The 21,322-nt window shown below is 37.2% G+C and overlaps 1 protein-coding gene across 1 annotated transcript in view; it reads right to left on the bottom strand.

Annotated features, from left to right (window-relative positions):
• LOC112052305 (double C2-like domain-containing protein beta) overlaps nucleotides 1–21,322 on the bottom strand; it is a 48,349-nt gene that overhangs the window by 1,653 nt on the left and 25,374 nt on the right. Inside the window, exons 3-7 of the mRNA XM_052883014.1 lie at nucleotides 18,931–19,075; nucleotides 15,352–15,520; nucleotides 10,280–10,408; nucleotides 1,889–2,240; nucleotides 1,163–1,307 (exon numbers count right to left, since the gene is read on the bottom strand). Of these exons, the coding sequence (XP_052738974.1) occupies nucleotides 1,163–1,307; nucleotides 1,889–2,240; nucleotides 10,280–10,408; nucleotides 15,352–15,520; nucleotides 18,931–19,075 (940 nt within the window). The remainder of the gene's footprint in view (nucleotides 1–1,162; nucleotides 1,308–1,888; nucleotides 2,241–10,279; nucleotides 10,409–15,351; nucleotides 15,521–18,930; nucleotides 19,076–21,322) is intronic.

Here is a 21,322-nt window from a genome sequence, read left to right as displayed (position 1 = left end):
CAAGTATGGCAGGAAGTTAGGTAACTATTGGGTTCGGAATTCGGATCACAAGGCTAGCAGACACCGAGGCCCGGTTAGAAGCCCCGGAGAGAGTCAGTCGCAACTGAATTGGCGACTTTAGGCATTCTCTCAACGCGACTATCGCTGAGCCCATTTCATCGCAGCCGTATCCGTTGGTAATAAATCTTCATTTGAAAACTGCTGTATTGCAATACACAGATGATAATTAGATATATTAAGAACCTTTAACGTCTATAGCTAATTAATGGTTATATTGGATTCAACTTCTTACACAGGAGTGTGTGTGTTGTGCTTTATTATTTTCTTAATTTTTATAACCACTGTCATGTAGTGAGGGCCAGCAGCACGACCACAAGTGAATTTATGCTATGCGGCGAAGCCGAATCGCACAATAGTCAGCTCGAGTGCTACAATTGCTAATTACGTGTAGTGGCATACAATACTTTTCTACGGCCACGATAAAAGAAATAAAATTATTAACAAAACTTGGTAAACAATATAATGGCGTTTAGTTACGGCGTGGTCTCCTAAATTTTGTCTCTTATAAAAAAACCTAAAATTTGTAGCCCAAACCACCATTTAAATATTTAGAAAAATAAATGTAGCATGGTTTACCCGTGTGGTAAGTAACATTACCAAACGACTTGTAGGAATGAATAGTTTTGTGATATGGTTTGTTTTATATTGAGCAAATTACGAAATGGGAGTAGAAAAACATAATTGAAGTTCGTATGAATGAATTAATTAATTCCTAATCTCAGATATAACAAGAATATAGATAAAGAGCTTTAGCTAATACTAACTAGCTAAAGCTCTTTATCTATATTCTATGGCACTAAATATGTAGCAACTCACACCTAAACTCGCGCTTGTCGTCCGCATTGAAATAATAATTAATTTGCTACAGGCAGCGAGATTCCGGTGGTGGTATGGAAACAGAATAGAAACTCAAGAGAAACAAACAAATACGCTTGGAAATATAGACTGGAAATCCGCCTGAGAGTATTGGTCATTATTATGATTTACAATTCTAGATATCGTGCTACTTATATTATTAGATAATTAATTAATCTACTTTGCTAGCCCTTGAAAAATGACTAATCCTAGTGACGTCAAAAAAACAAAAATTTGTAATACTTACTTGTCATCATCAAACACAACAATCTCCAATGACTTCGTGGACAGGTCTGATTCGGTGATACCAAAAAAATGCACAGTCTCATTGAATTCCGGGTTTTTAGTCTTATGTACCGTCTTGGTTCGTAGTCTGTTTGAATAAGTGCCCTCTGAAAAAAATTAAAATATTCGTTACCTCCCCCCAGTTCTAAAAATCGTTAAGTATTTTCAAAAAATACACTGACTTTGCACTTGTATTCAGTATAGCTCGTAGTACCACAATCATCACCATCAGTATCCACCCCTTATCCGGGTCACTGCTGAGCTCGAGTCTCCTCTCAGAATGAGGGGTTAGGCCAATAGTTCACCACGCTGGCCTAATGCGGATTGACAGACTTCACACACACAGAGAATTAAGAAAATTCTCTGATATGCAGGTTTCATGATGTTTTTCCTGCACCGCTTGAGACACGTGGAATTTAATTTCTTAAAACTGAAAAGTTGGAGGTCCATGCCCCGGACCGGATACGAACCCACACCCTCCGGAATCGGAGGCAGAGGTCGTATCCACTAGGCTATCACAGCTTTATGGTACCACAATGCTGTCACAATACTAGCAAAATCACTTCCACTTTACAACATAGCTGTGTTTTTTTCTGGTTGCTGCTATATTAGCAGGGACATTAAGTCTAACCTAAGACCTCACGTTGCACTTATCTACATATTAAAAACCAAACTTCAATATTCTTACCCCTTGGCATCACTTCCAGCCTGCAGAATGGATCAGAAAGACCGGTCATATCCATGCCTATTAACCCTCTAGCTCTTAACACTGTAACAGCCAACGATGACGTTCCGTTATCATACGCCAATTTTATCTCCAACGTCCCAAATCCAGAGTCTGGTATTGTTGGCGGTCTTTCCACTTGGGTGATTGGTTTGGGAATCTCTTTCCTCACGCTCCTAAGACTGTAGGCACTGCCTTTACTGCCTGTACGTTTGAGGCCTAATGGTCGTTGGTTGAGGCTGTCTGTTCGGTGGAGACTTAACCCGCTTACTCCGTGGGATAAGATATCTGTTTCGCTCCAGTCGTGGTCCTGAAACTAAACCAAATGTGAATCAACTAAGGCTTTTTATTTATATACATATATATAGTACTAGCGGACGCCCGCGACTTCGTCCGCGTAAAAATTGATGTAAACTTCTCTACCTCTACCTTATCCTGCTCGTAAACCTACCCAACCCTACCCTACCCTACCCCTACCTTACTCCTACCCTACCGCTAACGCTAACCCTTCCTTCCCCCCACCTTACCCTACCCTAACCCTACCCTACCCGTACCCTACCCCTACCCTACCCTACCCCTATCCTACTCCTCCCCTACCCTATACGTTCCATATCCTTCCCCTACCTCTACCTTTCCCCTACCCTACACTACCCCTACCTTATCCGTACCCTACCCTACCCTACCCTACACTTCCCTAAATTACCCCTACCCTACCTCTATCCTACCCCTTCCCTACCTCTATCCTATACCTACCCTCAGCAAAATTGGTCCAGCCTTTTGTGCGTGGTGCAATGACAAAAAGACTATAATTTCCCAAGCGAATTCTATGCTAATACTATAAAGAGGTAAAGTTTGTGTGGTTGTCGGCGGTAATCTCTGGATCTACTAGACCGATTTGGAAAATTCTTTTACCAATAGAAAGCTACATTATTTGCGAGTGTCATAGGCTATGTTTGGTCCTCATATTCATACGGGAACGGGAACCACGTAATTGAAACCGCGGGGCGTCAAATAGCGGCATTTCTGCGACTTTTAGAAATTTTGTATTATCTCCAAAACTATATAACTAATTAACATACTGTAAAGGGCAAATCTTATCTCTATAATATCCTTGTGATTATTAAATAATTTATTTTGATAAGGATTTAAGTTTAGTTGTGTAAATAATGACGTAAACCTTACTTTAAAATTTAAATAATTTATTAAAGTACTAAAGGTACTATATCTGCTAAAATATAAAAGATAGATATATGGTGTCGCGGACTTTTTTGTAGAACTTTTAAAGGTTCAAAAAGCCTCCATACATTTATTTCAGTTATACGCAATGGTTGAGGCAGCGCATGCGAATAAGTAAGTTTTTCGGTCTGACCTGTAAGAGAAAACCCGCGATATCTCAGTAGTTATATATAAATATAAAATAAATAAATATAGCCTATAGCACTCCCAGATAACGTAGCATTCTATTGGTGAAAGAATTTTTAAAATCGGTCCAGTAGTTCCGAAGATTACCCCATTTCAAAAAATTGTTACAAACTTACAAACTTTACCTCTTTATAATATTAGTATAGATTAATTTACATCATTAATTATCAACCCATATTCGGCTCACTGCTGAGCACGAGTCTCCTCTCAGAATGAGAGGGGTTAGGCCAATAGTTCACCACGCTGGTCCAATGCGGATTGGCAGACTTCATATATGTAGGAAATTAAGTAAATTTTCAGGTATGCAGGTTTCCTCACGATGTTTTTCCTTCATCGTTTGAGTCAAGCAATATTTAATTTCTTAAAATGCACATAACTGAAAAGATGAAGGTGCATGCCTCGGACCAGATTCGAACCTACGCCCTTCGAAATCGGAGGCAGAGGTCATGTCAAGGCTATATGAAATTTTACATATGCTTTTAATAAAACAAAAAGTTCAGATTTTAATAACGTGAGTAAGGTATACGTAATCTAAATTCCATGAAAAGAAGAATTTAATATTTTCAAAGGTACTTTCATTTTCGGAATAAGTACAAGTATGCAAAAGCATTTCATATAATCTCGTAACAAAGGAGAGGTAGCTATGTAGATAAAAAACACGACAAAATGATTTCAAAGCTTTATGTCAACTTAAAGCACGAAAGTAAGGGTGTATGCTAACTAGACATTTTTAAACGTAGTCTTTCTGCTTTTTTACGATGTAGGCATTGACCTCTTATAATAAAAGGACGCACAATCATGTAGAAAATTTCACTTAAAAACTGGGCAATTTTGCTTTGACATTTTTAGAATTATTGGTAAACAAAATTATACTTCATGTATAGTCCAATATTCAATAAAATCCCAAAATCAGAGCAAATTCAACCTTAAGGGTTGAGTTTAATGTTTAATTTGCAAATGCGACTACTTGAATTGAGTGCCAAGAAGTTGTGTTTAGCACTCATTGAGTGAGGTAGTTTTTTGGTCGTTTGGTAACAACGCATTTCTGTTGTGTTAACTTTCGTAATTCCTTTATGTTATACTAGCCGACGCCCGCGACTTCGTCCGCGTTAAATCGATGTAAACTTTCAACTATCCCTACCCTACCCCTACTCTACTCCTACCTACCCCTACCCTACCTCTACCCCTAAACTAAAAAAATTCAAGATTTTTAAATAAGAAAATGGTCGCAGACTTTTTTGTAGATATTTATAATATTACAATTAATTTGAACATTTTATGGTTCTATCTTTTATAGTTTAGGTAGCGTACGCAAAAAAGTAACTTTTCTGGTTGATTTTTTACACCTTGTGTCCGAAAAACCCAAATATCTTACGGAACCCTATTATTTTTCAAAATAAAATTTAGCCTATGCTACTTGTGGATAATGTAGCTTTCGAATGGTGAAAGAATTTTTAAAATCGGTACAGTAGTTTTTGAGCCTATTCAATACAATCAAACAAATAAACATACAAATTTACAAACATACAAACAAAGTTTTGCTCTTTATAATATTAGTATAGACAAACTAAGGCGAGCTGTTAACATAGTACTAAATCCACAGGCAAGCGTCTTGCTAGATTGATAAATCTCAATTTACGTACATAATGCTGGATAAATAAACTGTAACATATTTTCATCCGATCATAAAATAGAAAAGTTTCTCTTATGTGTGCATTATTTTAACTTTTTTTTAGAAATTCTACTAGAGACGTAAATCATAACAAATTCATCTAAATTTTATACAATTATCCGCCCATTTTTATATAACGCCAGTATATTAAAGTGCGCGGATAATTGTGCCTCTGAGTATATTTTGTAAAATATAATTTTTACCCTACGAAGTATGTACTAGACTTATTGTAATCTTGTAAGTCTGCCTTTAAAAAATCTTTTTGATTTTTCTCATATTTATTTAAATTGTCCTTGATAAATATCGTTTTATTAAACAGATTTTCATAAATTCTGTCTAGTGGGCAATGAACTTAAGGCAGGAGCTTGCTTGTAAAGTAAACTACCTTGAAAGTGCTTAGGGAAATTTTCAAGACATTCGATCCCAAAGATAATATTTATATTTGTAATTTAACCCCTGCTCAGTAGTCCGCTTCAATATTGAAATACTAATTCTACTTCAAAGCCTTCTTTATTGGTTGAGGTTGGATCATTAGATTTAGATGGCAAATAGGTATAATATTTTATTTCTACTTGTTTTAGGGTTTAAATTAAAATAGCTCCTCTGTAGCTATGTTTCTATCTAACATTATTTACTAGCGCGCGCACGCGACTTCGTCCGCAATTAGACCTTCGTAATCCGGTCCTCGTGCAAAATCCGTTCTTAGCAGACGTCTAGTAACTGTAAACTACCTCCCTACCAAATTTATCTTTGTATGTCAGCAGTTTTCGAGATTTCGTGATGAGTGACCTTTCGCATTTGTACATATATTAATATTTTTAAACTGGTCCTGTAGCCATGGGGCACGTCGATTCTCTTTCTACAGACGCTAACGCATACATTTTCCCATACATATTTTTAATTTTCGAAGCGTTACCGTTTGTATAGAAAGAGATCCGACGTGCAACATGGCTACTGGTCCTGATCCTATTTTTAAATTTAAACTGCCTCATTGATCCAGTGATTAGCCTATGTAGCTTCGAACCACGAGATCCTGGTTTCGAATCCTGGGTCAGGATTTGTAATTAATTCTTTTTTATAAGAAATTTTCAGTAATAATTCACAGCTCGGAAAGTGTTACACACTGGAGAATGCGTTAAGCTGATGGTCCCGATCGTTATCAATAACACCTGATTGTAGTCGTTAATGAATTAAATATTATCAGCCTATTTCAGAGCAGCATCGTAGGTCTAAGCTCCATATCCACTCCCTTAGAAGATGGGAGGCCAGGTCCTACAGTGGGCTGATAAAGATTATTATCTATTTCATTTTGTTAGTGAAGATATATTTATTCATTATTCCTTTTCTCCCTGATGTCTGATGAGACCTCGTAAACGTAAACACATAATATGCATTATATATTATAAGTTTGACCCGTCTGACATCCAGGCTAAGAATTTTTAACTGATAATTTCTTGGAATACAGAAAAGCTCAGTATTTCAAAGGACGACCCATGACTCGAAATCCCGATCTCCGGATCTAGCCAAATACCTACTCGTAAACACTACTGGTCCAATGAGGCAGTTTGAATTAGATCAGAAGGACAACATCATTATCATACAAGAATATATAGATGTAAGTATATGCATAGAACAACCAGCACAAACAAAGCGCAGATTTGAATTTCTCCAGCTACCCACACAGTTCCGTCTGTTGTATAATGACGCACGAGTGACGTAGCGACGCGACACGACAACCTATTTATTACATTCGTTATGCTTTGGGGGTAATGGGGTTGACTGGACACGGTTTAACAAACATACAGTTTAGTATATTCAATCTAATTAATATTATATAGAGGTAAGGTAAAGGAATTTGTAGAAGTAATTTAATAAACTGTGAACCGCTATTTAAATGGAAAGTTTTTCTTTTTCTTTTACCAATAGAAAGCTACATCTTCACAGAGTAAGACGTGAAGCGCGAGCGTGGGGCGTCTGCTAGTTATTTTATAAATAAACGGATAGATATAAAAATCCATTGTAACGTGAGTAGTATGAAACGCTTCAAAAATTTTAAAAATGTATGGGAATGACATATGATATCGATAGGTCACGTGATCAAATTATCGATCGAATCTGTTATTCCCATACATTATTTTAGTTTTCGAAGCGTTATCGTTTGTAGAAAGATAATCGACGTGACACATGGCGTGATAATGGCTTGTTATGCTACAGTTATTGTAATATATACTTACTCTGTGAACGTCACACTACTTAGAATGTTGGTTGATGTAGCTCAAAAATGGGATGAAGAATCATGCTAATATAAACAGAGTGCTTTTAGCACTTAATATTTTGTTATATTTCTTACAGTTAGTGGAAATTAACTTGTAAAGTTAATTAATTATTACACTTTATTTGTACGGAACTCTCTGTCTAACGATTCGCACTTTTAATTCAATTGAAGTTTAATACCAACTGCATAGTTGCTATACTGTGTGTCGAGCGCTTCATCCTATTGGTAAAATGGGAGAAATTCATGTCAATTTGTTTCCGCCGAGAGTTGAAATATGAGAAAACAATATTAATATTAAATACTTATTATCTTTGTTTGTTTCTAATATATGCGATGATTAATTGCGACATTTTGTTTATTATTTGTACATACAATAATCTAATTAAGCGTGTATGGTTAGTTTATGAGATATTTTAAAGTTTTGGCTCTACAAGATCGTGAGCTTACTTGATGGTCATTGGCTGACCTAAAGGATAAAACCAGACCCTAATTTTTGGCCGGGTTTTTTAGAACTAGCGGACGCCCTTAGACCTGTTCTGGCTTGTACTTATTACTTTTCTGGTAAAATTATTTTTTTTACTACCTACTACAAATAAATAAAATTTAAATTGTATAGTTATTAGTAGTACATAGAAATAAATTTAAATTTTATTTATTTCTATTTACTACTAATACCTAATATTGTATTTAGATTAAATAAAAAAAAAATAATCAAAGTCTCACTGTTTTGATCAAAAATATTTATTCGTAAAGAACACTGCCCTAAGGCTTTGCGCGAAATTGACTGAGTAAGAGCCTGCAGTGGTCACACTTTCCTCACTATGTAAAAGTTGAAAGTTTTGCAGCCAATGCTGCTATACAGTTTATTTGTGACTCTTAATACTGTGCTTCTCATAGATAAGCAAGGTAGGCATCTATAGAGTTTGGTCATACATATTTGGGTTTGGGATATGACAGGTTTCAAAGTACCAACCAGACTATTGTAATTTTGTTTTTTTAACCGACTTCAAAAAAAAAAAGGATTCAACGTCATTGTTTTTTTAAGAGATCCAGATACCAGATTGGTCCCATTTATTTTTCATGTAAATCGGTTCTGTAATTTTGTATTAAAATAAAAATAACTGAAACAAGTGAATGAAATTGCCCAGACTGTAACGCTTTCGGCATTATGCTAGGACGCACTAAAACAGAAAAATAAAATCTTTTTAAGGCGGTTTGAAGACGGTGCTATGCCAATTTGGCTCTTAAAGTTCATTTTGTTTTTTTTGGCACCGATAAATAGAATGGAAAGGACAAAGGTACAATGTTATTTTTCGCTTTTTATAGTTTATTTTTTTTGCGCAGTGTTGTTGTCGTATAAAAGATTTTTTGTTTTACGTTTTATATTTATTTTCATTTTATTGCTTTGTTGCTGTTCACCAGAAAGTCTTAAAGTTTAATTTTGACTGCCAAGAAGGGTACCGGTAATTTTCGAAAAATTGCCACTGGAAGCTAAGACTGCTAAAAGTCAAGCTAAAAGTTCATTGGGTATATCAATGTCACCCCATCGTCATTTATCTTATAATCCCGAATATAATATAGGAAACCTATGGTTTATGGTAGGCGTTTATTTATTTTAGTGTACTTTGTATAGAAAGTCATACAAGAGCGCTCACTGATCCGCATCGTACGGATCGCATTGAACGAATTTTATCTACTAAAAATCCGTTTGATACAATGCGTCCGACACGTACGATGCGGATAAAGGGACGCCGATTAGGGTCTAGGATTTCAAAAACTGGCAAAGTTCTCATGTGAGCAAACTCCATGGACTGACATACTTTCAGCTTTTATAAAACGACACAGGTGTGGCTATCACAGGCTCTCGTTGTAAAGGTACCCTTGCGGTGTCGTCTTTGAGCACCCTGTGATATTTAAGCGTAGCAGAAACAAATTGTAATTTTGCTCGTTAAAACAATCTTCGTTCTGAAGGTATTTTACGAGTAAAACATCTTCGCTTTGTTTTTGTTTGGCACTCGGTGGGTAAAGTTCAAGATGGAGTTCAAGAAAATACTTACTGGCAAATGTTAAAACCATAAAAAAGCTAGATAAAGCACAGAATACATGTGTACAAGTAGTTAAAGCACTAAATGTGTGCCACTTTACGGTTAAGAGACAATAGTAGTTACTTTAGTTGTTACGAGTATACTATCGTTAATTATCCATCATCATTTAGCCGAAGGACGATTAACGCAGGACATAGGTAAAGATATGACATAGGCATGTTCTTGTAAACACTACAGTTCCGAACCGCATGCATCCTGCGACTCCTGATACCCACTTGATGTCAACGATCCTCCAGCTGCTGGTTTGGCATTGTGATTTTCGTTAACAATGGGCTGTACGGAATACGAAAAATGTGGTTGATATTGAATTGAATTCGTAAGAATTTCCTCAGTACGACAAAAGTATTTGAACTGTGCGTGTTGATCTCTGCGTGATCGAATCAGAAATGAGGAGATCCGAAGAATAACCAAAGTCACCGCTCAACGTGTCCCGAAGCTGAAGTAGCAATGGGCGGCGCACATAGTTCGAAGAGCCGATGGACGTTGGGGTCCCGATGTGCTGGAATGGCGACTCCGCACAAGAAAGCGCACTGTTGGTCGACCCCCCACCAGGTGGACTGACGACATCAAGCGAGTCGTAGGGATTCGCTGAATGCAGGCGGCATTGATATGATGATGATGATGATGGTGATTGAATTGATGTTAATTATATTCGGTGACTAATAGACCAAAGTTAGCGAATAGACCAAATTAGGGATCGCTTTCTCGTGCAGAGTTGGTCGACTAACTTCTTATGAAGGCTCAGAGAGTCACTCAACCGGCGAGGGAGCGAACTAAGCTATATACTCGTATCTCGACATGATGTTATTTAGTATACATACTATTAAGTATTCTATGCTTTAGTACCAACTTTGAGTTAATATAATGAGTGATATTCTTACTTTTCCTGAGCTTATGGATTTTCTGCTTTCGGTGTTGCTCGGTTGTCTTGAAAATGTAGGCGGGTGTACGCTGAGAGGTGACCCCGGCTCGGAGTCGGTTTTACCTTCGTTGCTGCTGTTGCCTCCGTCCTAGACCAAAGAAGATTGTATTAAAATAATGTATGGAGTACTAGCAGACCCTATTCCTACCCTACACTACCCTACCCTACCCGTACCTTACCCCTACTCTACCCTTGAATTCATTTATTACAAAAAATGTGATAAATGAAGAACCGCTCGACCGCTTTTGTGCAAACTTCACATAAACCATCTACTAAATAGTCCAAACAAAGCCATTAAACATTTGCTTTGGATAGGAGAGCCCGTTCTTGAGTTATAAAATTACAATGGAAAGTGGCATTGATTTGTATATACATAGACTAGTTAATCTTGTTTCAATACATACAAATAACATTGAAGTGTCTGTCTGTAATATTAAGATCTGTGTTTTCTCAAGTGCAGTGTTATAGTTATTTACTGATACCAAAACACTAACAAGCTTTTTTAAAATTTATGTCTGTCTGTCTTTCTGTTTGACCGGGCTAATCTTTGAAACATTATAATTATAATGGAACTTTTACTGGAACATCTAGGCTTCCCCTTATCCCGAAAAATCCATGGTTCCCGCGGGATTTGTAAAAACACTGAATTTCACGTAGACGAAATCGTGGGCGTCCGCTAGTTTAGCTATATAATGGTCACTTTACAATATTTGCTTTTTTCTGTTATAATTTCTGCACACTAATATTATAAAGGCGAAAGTTTGTGTGTAAGTGTGAAAGCGTGTAAGTATGTTTGTTCCTTTTTTACGCTGTGGCTACTAAAGCGATTCGGCTGACATTTGGAATGGAAATAGATTTAACTCTGGATTAACATATATACTACTTTTCATCAAGGAAAAATCCATGGTTCCCGCGGGATTTTTGAAAAATTGAATTCCACGCGGACGTAGTCGCGGACGTCCGCTAGTTGTTTATAAAGCTTTTCTTCATGTTCTTCTTTTATTCCGGAAAGTCACAAGAAATAGATGCAAGTGAAAAATAGACGATTTTTTCTTCACTTTCTGTACCTAGGTTACCTATAAATATAACTCGTTTATCGGAAAACCTACTTTTTGTTCCATTACTGAATATTGATTTATGCTAAAAATACACGCGGTATTATAACGTCCCGTGTGACTTTAAATCAATTCCTTTTTCATACAGTAAAAGCTACGTAAGCTCCGCACTCAACAGAAACTTTTATTAAAAAAGTTAATGCTTTTCTAAACAGCTGCACTTTCTAAGTCGAAGTTTGTGAATTGTAACGTTGGCAAATGTTACCTATTGAGACGACGAAAGCTTCAAAAGTTTTAAAATTCCTGAGGAAAATGCAAAAGAATGGCATTTCATACTAGCCGACGACATGCAATTTCACTCGTGTAGTTCCCGGGAATCAGAATCAAGACCGGGTGCCGCAGCAGAAAAAGCTGAAACCGGTAAGTGGCTCAAGTATGCCTCTCTGACAGAGAATTACATATTTGTGCCTTTTGCCGTGGAGACCCTTGGGCCATGGAGACGCAGTGCCAAAAAAATTTACCGTATCATTTCACTGCGGCTAGTTGCCTCGACTGGTGACAGAAGGGCTGGCTCATTTTTTGCGCAAAGGATCAGTCTGGCTGTCCAGCGCGGAAATGCAGCCAGTATTCTTGCTACCATTCCACGTAGGCATGATTTGTATAGTTATTAGGATAAGTTAGCTTAAGTTCCTTATTATATTTTTTATTAAATAAAAAAAAAGAATGGCATTTTATACTAGCCGACGACATGCGATTTCACTCGTTTCCATTCCTGTGGGAATTTTGAAGCTTCAATAGCTAAGCGGTAAGAGCGGTTGGACTCATCACCGAGGGGTGTGGTTCGATCCCCACCCCGTTGGTCTATTGTTGTACCCACTCCTAGCACAGTTTTTCCCGAATAGTTGTAGGAAATGGGAATATTGGTCATATTATAAAAAAGATATGGCAAATATTCTTTTAATAAAAAAAATTACATTTACAAATAACGTGATTTTCTATATGGTAAAAGAATTTTTATAACTAGTTTATATCCGAAATATACAAACTTTTCGTCTTTACAATATTGGTATAGATTAGAAAGAAAGAAAGAAAATTATTTTATTTGGACACACACACACATAATACACAAAAGACAACAAATACCTAAAACAAAAGATTATACTCATTTGTTTGCTGTAGATTAATCTAACAAATTATTATTGTTATCTAGTTTCCGCCCTTGCGATTTGCCCGTGTTATATTTAGCAAGATAATAAATGTATCCCGTATATAGTTTTTTATCATAACGTCAACGCTTGACTTCAATCAAGCGTCGAGGTATGGGGTGATACACCATGACGTCGAAATGGCAAATGCGTTGCGTATCCTTAAAATAAAAATAAATTGCAAGAGCGCGCCAGCCCCTGTGGCCAAGTGGCACGACGATTCTCTTTCTACGATCGCTAACGCTTCAAAAATTAGAAAAATATGTGGGAATGACAGATCTTGAACACGTGACATGTCGATAGCAAATGTACCCTTCCCTACCTATCCATATCCTACCCCTACTCTACACGTACCCTAATGTAATGCTCCATACAATTCCACCCCTCATTTTAGGGAAGTGGGGGGTTAGGAAGAGACAAAAAGTGGTCCATGTCATTCCCTATCCTTTCAACTAACTCCACTTAAAAAATCACGTCAATTTGTCGCTTCGTTTTGCCGTGAAAGACGGACAAACAAACAGACAGACAGACAGTCAGACAGACACACACACTCTCACAGTTATAATATTAGTATGGATTATTACAACAACATTATACAAGTGGTGGATACTACAGGTAGATTGGTTCCTAGCCGAAATAATTAAAATTGTTTTTAAAGTCTGTAGTTTTTCCTCAAAGTGCACTTACTCTCATATTTTCACATATTCAGCTTCATGGATTCATATCATCATCATCATCAACCCATATTCGGCTCACTGCTGAGCTCAAGTCATCTCTCAGAATCAGAGGGGTTAGGCCAATAGTCTACCACGCTGGCCCAATGCGGATTGGCAGACTTAACACACGAAGAGAGTTAAGAAAATTCTCTGGTATGCAGGTTTCCTCACGATGTTTTTTTGAGACACGTGATATTTAATTTCTTAAATTGCACACAACTGAAATGTTGGAGGTGCATGCGCCGGACCGGATTCGAACCTAAGTCCTCCGGAATCAAAGGCAGAAGTCATATCCACTGGGATATCACGGCTAATACCATACTACATACTAATAGATATGCAAAGCTTCTATGTACAATGTACATACTCATACAGCCTGTTCTGAAGCTGTGCTATTTCTCCTCTTTAGAGAAAACTATTTTGATATACGTTTCACGTACGTCTAGTAGGTAACTTTTGCAATAAAACTTCCCATTCGTTTGAAAATCGTTTTTAACTTCACATATTAACTCATATGTTGGAAAAATATAGATCTCGAGTTTCCTCTCAGAATGAGAGAGGTTAGACCAATAGTCCACCATGCTGGCCCAATACGGATTGGCTGTCTTCACACACGCATCTCTGTATACGCAGGTTTCAGGAAACAATCCATGGTTTCCGAAGGATTTATAAAAAACTGAACTTGACAGACTAAGCTGCGACGCGTCCGCTATTACACAAAGTATTATGAAAAAGATATTACTTTAGATTTATTGAAATATCCCAAAAAAAGCCAATCAAAAAGCAAGCCGTAACAATGAGTTTTCTTCATTTCGGACATATGATGCGAACAGTCTCGAAGCTCAATAAATGTCGCCCCATAAAGAGGGAAAGCCTTTGAAATGAGACATCCAAATAAAATCGCTTTGCACGGTAAAACACAATAGGATTCTATAGACAATCTCGCGACAGTATCCCCCAGTTACGTCAGAGGTTAAAAATAGCCGTGGTTTACTACGCTGTAGCAGTAATTTGAAACGTTTATTTATTTTATTGCATGTTGTTTCTGCTTTGATTGATTGCTCAGAGTAAAAAAGCTCGGCGTATGATAGAAATACTGGAAGTTAAATTAAAAAGTCGAGGCAAGGGTTTCATAGTGCCGATAGTTACTTTGTAAGTTTACTAGCAGATGCACCGCGGTTTTACCCGCGTAGTTCTCGTTCCTGTGATTATATGGGGATAAAATATAGCCTATGACACTCACAAATACTCGTAATGTGGCTAAAAGTGGTTTAAAACAATCGGTATAGTAGATACAGAAGTTACCCCCTACAACACCACAAACTTTATATCTTTCTAATATTAGTATCATACTTGGCTTCTGATCACGAGAGAGATCGTAGGATCGAGTTCTGGCTAGTGGCGTGCACAAGGTTGATAATTAGGGTAGGCACTTTACTTTTGAATTATACAAAATAAGAAATTTCTTCTTCAATTCGGATGCATAATGAGCCCTAAAGGCAGACAGCGCATTTACGCTTCTATGAAGTGCACGCCACTGGTTCTGGGCTATGTAAAACTGAGCTTCTCGTTTTTATAAAGAATTTTCAGTAAAAATGTTACAGACCGGATCAGTTATCGAACATGTAAATACACTACTTTTAGATAACGAAACCTACCGATAAACACACCCATTGATGCTAAATAATACTTAGGTGGTACCTATGTACCTAAGTAAAGAGCCGTGATAGCCCAGTGGATATGACCTCTGCCTCCGATATCGGATGGTGTGGGTTCGAATCCGGTCCGGGGAAAGAAATTAAATATCACGTGTCTCAATCGGTGAAGGAAAACATCGTGAGGAAACCTACATACCAGAGAATTTCTTAATCTCTGCGTGTGTGAAGTCTGCCAATCCGCATTGGGCCAGCGTGGTGGACTATTGGCCTCACCCCTCTCATTCTGAGAGGACACTCGAGCTCAGCAGTGAGCCGTATATGGGTTGATAACGACGACGACCTATGTAAGAAATGTTCTAAGAAATTAGAATTTTATAGGTATAACGTAGGTACCTACTTGTAATGATTTGGCCAGTTCTGAATCGTTGTATCTGCCAGTATTTCTCCTATCTGGCAGGATGTATTTGGGCAAGGACTTGAAGAACCACGCGCCCGACTTCTTCCACATCTCCCTGGTCTCGGCGCAAAGGTTGCACATGTATTGTTCTCTTGAATATATTGGAGATCTGTGGATAAAAATGCCTTTTAATGGTAGGCGTCCACAGATCCGCATATCCGCATTGTACGCATCGCATCAAGCGGATTTTTAGTTTTACGGTAGATAATATCCGTACTGTACGATGTGGACCAGTGGACGCACTTTGGTGACTTTCAGTACAAAGAATACTAAAATCCGTTTGATGCGTCCAATGCGGATCTGTGCCTGCCATAAGTCGTCTACTCTACTCTACGAGCCTGGGCCTATAAGCATGTGGCATGTCGATTGTCTTTCTACGAACGCTAACGCTTCGAAAAAAAATTTATGGGAATGACATATCCGATCGATAACTTGTCTATAAAGAATTTATATATAAGAATATATAAGAATTTATACTTGTCTATAATTTTGAAGCGTTTGCTATTGTAGAAAGAGAATCGACGTGCCAATAACTACAGGCCCTGAATAGCCAGACATACCTACGTGAGTACCCCTATTTTATAAAGGCTGAAAGTTTGTCAGTCTATGCTCCTACCATAGATAAGTAAATACGGTAGCCAGTTAAGTAGTTTGGATCGTAGACTATAGGGTAGGTAGTTTCAAGGGTCCAGATCCTCAATTGTAAAAGATAAAATTGTAATTTTTTGATATTTTTCACGGGATATCATGAGGGATCATAGCTGCTGTATCTTCGTAACAACACTTCGCTAGATAACATCTTTTCAAAATAATTTTTATCGGTGTTGTGAACTCTCAGCATTAATAAGTAGTTGCTAGTCGTTAATGCCGAGACAATTTAATCATAAAAAAACACGTTTATACATAGACGTCTGAAGGTCTGGACTCTTGAAGCCTGTTATCTTCCAAAGCCAAGCCAAGTTTCGAACTCCATAATTGGCTACTGTACTTGTCTATGGAAGGAGCATAGGCATTGGTGTATCTGGTATTATTTCCTAGAAGGGTATTATTAGTATCATAATAGAATTCCATATCGGTACAAAATATCAGCCTTCATAAAATAAGGTATGTCTGGCTATCGCAGGCTCTCATTCCATCGAGGTTGCGTATGAAAATTTATCTATATTAGTATAGATGGGTATTGTAGGGTGTAATCTCTGGATATCCGGAACCGATTTTGAAAATTCTTTTACCACTGGAAAGCCACGTTTTTTGTGAGTGTCATAGGCTGTATTTTATCCCCGTACTCAAACGGGTACGAGAACTACGCGGGGCGTCCGCTGGTCTAGGTATAAATGATTTGACGGTTCATTAGCTAAACGTACCTATATATTAATTTTAAGCTTTTAAAAGAAGAAGCATAGCTTACTGAATGTAAGTAATCGTCATCGTACGTCGTTAAAATTATACATTGCAAATAAAAAGAAACACAAAAATATAAATAAGGTAAGTTATTGGGGGTTTTATCGCTTAAAAGCGATCTCCACCAGACAACCAATTTCCAGTGAGTGAAATTAATGGAAAATGTACGTTGTGTACTGTAACGACCATAAATTAAAAAAAATATACACGTGTACTAAAAATATCCTCATTTATGTTTATGCAATTACGATATAAAAATGTTTCTTTTCAAGGAAAAACGGACCGAATTATATAAAATCATCCCAGAAAAATATCGGAAATTTATAAAACTAAATTAGATGAAACACATACAATATAGGTTGATCATGTGTTTTTTCAAGTGCTTATAGCTATTTACACGATACTAAAACATAATCTAACTTTTGTCTGTCTGCTTCTCAGTTTGTCCGGGCTAATTTTTGGAACAGCTGAACCTATATCAATGGGACTTTTATTGAATGATATGTAGGAGGTTATGGAGCAACATATACGCTGTAGGTATATATGTTGGTCCATAACCTCCCGCGGAATTGTGAAAAGCAGAATATCACGCGTACGAAGTCGCGGACGTTCGCTAGTAGATACATAAATATATACACAATAAGCATAATAACAAATCTTCTTTGATGTTGCTTAAAAAAATCGGTTGTTTGTAAAGTCGGCTTACTGAAGATTGTTGAACGTGACATCGTCATAAGAAAATACTGATGGAATGGTTGCATTTTTTAAAAGAAAATGTGCGTTTTTATAAAATACTGTTTATGGATCTTCATACACCAGAATATACTTTAGTTTTTGTTTAACCGACTTCCAAAAAGGAGGAGGTTCTACGTTCGGCTGTATGTATGTTTGTTTTCTTTTTCTTTTTTTTATGTATGTCCAGCGATAATTCTGTCATTTATGGACCGATTTTTTTAAAAATAGTTGGCAACCCTAGAGCGAGGGAACGACGCATGACGTCATCTTTTTTGTGTGTGCAGCCGGCTCCATCGAATTATAAGACGTTGTCACGTCAAAAATAATATTCAAGAAAGAGAATTTACCTCAACGTACATTTACTTTTCTTCCAGTAATAATAAAAATAGACATAAATCGCATCGTATTCAAAACAGAATAATTACACATAATATGGACATAACATATTACATAATATTTGAATACTCATGATTTTTGAACAATTATTATATTCCGAAACAAGGAACGAAAATGATTACCGACGAACAATGCCAGTTATATTGCTGCAAGCAATTTGTAACAACGAACCTTATTGACAGGAGCTCTGGCAACTGAAATGTTTCATATTTATATTTACAAAAAATTGCTTAGCTTTACCTACTTGTTCAGATTTTTCTCTGATTCAGTTGTTCACTTTTGTGTTATAACCATAGATTTACGAGTCGGTACAAGTACATGGTTCAACAAATCAACCTTTTCAAAATGTAAATTGTTGTCCTAGTTTTAGGCTAAGGTGTTAGATATAGACATAGTTTGTCCAAACATACGGGTAAATAAAAAAAGAAGCATGGAAAGAAGTATGCTAGGTTTGAAATTAATGGACAAAGTCAGAAGTACTGACACGCATTGATCAACAGAAATGGAGATGGACTAGACATATGCTCCGCTGCACAAAAGAAAAATGGAGCAAACAGGTGACAGTTTGCAAGGGATGGTGTTAGGAGCCGAGGTTGCAAAACAAAAAGATGGGAGGATGATCTAAAAATGACTTTAAGACCCCTTTGGATGAGAATAGCGGCAGACAGAAAACAGTGGAAGGAGTTGGAGGAGGCCTTTGCCGTAAGGCACTCTGAAATAAGAGACATTCTATAGTTATAGTGTAGCTTAACTTTTTTTTCTTAAATGTGTACTTTTATTTTTAATTATTGTAATGTATTTGTTAGCAACTGTTTATGTTTCTGGAAATAAAAGGCTTTATTATTATTATTATTATAAATAAAATAGTGTGTGTCACGCAGTAATGGAGTTTACTCTTTCAGATCGACTGTCTAAATAGAAGTATGTTGCCCCGAAACATACACTATGTACGTGTCAAGTCTTAGTTGTTGTTATAGGATGTTTTACCTGTGAGGAGGTGTATCTATGACGCATTTGGGACAGGCGGAGTTTTGGCACATGGAGCACGTGCGCAACGGAGCAAGCAGCCTGGACGTCTCGCCACACAGCAGACAAGTGCGGGGCGCGGGGCCTTGGGCTGACCGACGCATTCCTGTAAATATGAAGTGTGTCAATATTCTCTTAACTTTTTTTTTTATTGAGAAAGAATACAATAAGGATCTTAAGCTAACTTGTCCTAATAACTATACAAATCATTCCCACGCAATCATGCATTTCCGCAGTGGACAGCCAAGCTGATCCTTTGCGCAAAAAATGAGCCAGACCTTCTGGCAAACTTTTTGTCTTCTTCTTAACTTAAACTTATCACTAACTCTGTCTTGTTGGTACGGGCGTCGCCAGCTTGACGGCCTCAGTTGCGCAGTGGTATGCGCGGTGGATTTACAAGACGGAGGTTCTGGGTTCGATCCCCGGCTGGGCCGATTCAGGTTTTCTTAATTGGTCCAGGTCTGGCTGGTGGGAGGCTTTGGCCGTGGCTAGTTACCATCCTACCGACAAAGAGACTTCAGAATTTTCAGCTACCAAGAGGCAAATCAACCCTTTAGTTGACGATTGATTTGTGTCTAAGTACCTGGTACATTTCTCCAGCTGAAAATTCTGAAGTCGACTTTGATTTGATTTAATCTCTGGATCTACTGGACCCATTTTCAAGATTATTTTACCAATAGAAAGCCACGTTATTTGCGAGTGTCATAGGCTATATTTTATCACCGCATTACCACGGGAACAGGAAGTACGCGAATGAAACCGCGGGTCTAAATAGTGTAAACAACTAGGGGCTAAATAGTGTAAACAATCAAGTGATTAGCATTTAATTATCTACACAGTGGTAACTTCATTAAACAACATTTTAGCATAATTCAGCCCACTTTAACCTAATTAATTGTTGTTGTATCTCTTTATTGTCCGGCAAGAGCCATTAAATAGAGCACCTACTGTTGATGCCAGTTAATCAATTAAAAAGACATCGAGAGCAGCGGGAGGCTGTGCGTAACACAGCACCAAGTAATCTACTCAATGACGTATCCTACATGTATACTTATACTTATCACATCACATTATTACATTACAGTAAAAGCTCCTTATTCGCGGAATAAAAAAATGCGTCCCAATTCCTATATTCGCGGCTAAAAATTTTGTTATTCTGACTGACGAAACTGACCTAAAATACCTATTGCCGATTGCCTTAAAATCACATAGAATGTGCTTAAAATCACAGCATAAAAGCTTTTAAAAATGTCAAGCAAGAAAAAATTTCAAAATTCTTCAAACCATTGTCTAAGACTGAAGATAATAGTTAATCAATAACTTCAATTATTGTTTTATATATTTGTTATTTTGTCACCCAAGAACGTATCCCTTATAATCCCATATAAAATACCATTCCATATTCACGGTTTCTGTATTCGCGACACATTTAGAGAACGTATCCTCCGCGAATAATGAGTTTTGTGATGTTGTACCTAGGGCTAATTTCTGGATCTACTAAACCGTTTTTTTAAATTCTTCTACCATTAGAAAGCCACATTATTTCTGAGTGTCATAGGCTATATTTTATCCCCGTATTCTCACGGGATCGGAATTGTAGTCAAGAACTAACTTGTAAAGAATAAAAAAAAACCCTTTTTACCACTTCCGAGCTAAGAATTTATTAGAACCGAAAGAAAAGTTCTCTATTTCGTTACTCGAAAGGCTCAAACCTAAGGACGGACCTCAATATCCGATGCTAACAACTGGGCTAAGAAGCAGTTAGTTGCGTTTATAATGAGTACCTACGAGTACATATAGATTTTGGCACGCTAATTTCGTGCTTCAAAGAAAGCTTTCCCTAGTAAAATGAAATATGTATTAAATTATTATCAAAGTTAGCCGATATTATTTGAATAAATAATATTATTTGAGCTCACGTTAATTGCGCTTGCTGCGAAGTAAACAAAGCCTTTAGAGGTGGATGACTTTTGGTTGTGTATTTTTTACTAGCTGACGCCGCGCGGTTTTACCCGCGTGGTTCCATTCCTGTAGGAATACGGGATACGATAATATAATATAGCCTATAGCCATCCTCGATAAATGAGCTGTCTAACACTGAAAGAATTTTTCAAATCGGACCAGTAGTTACTGAGATTAGCGCGTTCAAACAAACACACAAACTCTTCAACTTTATAATATTAGTATAGATTTAGAGTAAACGCCCAATAAAAAACTACTTTAGTTTTGTGCTAAGAGGTAATTATACAGCCCGCATGACAAATATGGAACACCCTGACACTTCAACTTCAAAGAACTGACTTTCATACAAAGCTGCCTCTTCCATTCCCTTTGTAAATGTGATATTTACAAA

This window comes from Bicyclus anynana, chromosome 8 (assembly GCF_947172395.1).
Source record: "Bicyclus anynana chromosome 8, ilBicAnyn1.1, whole genome shotgun sequence".
NCBI classification, from domain to species: Eukaryota; Metazoa; Arthropoda; class Insecta; order Lepidoptera; family Nymphalidae; genus Bicyclus; species Bicyclus anynana.
The sequence above is the reverse complement of the archived record's forward strand: the minus strand, read 5'-3'. Positions and strand labels throughout refer to the sequence as shown.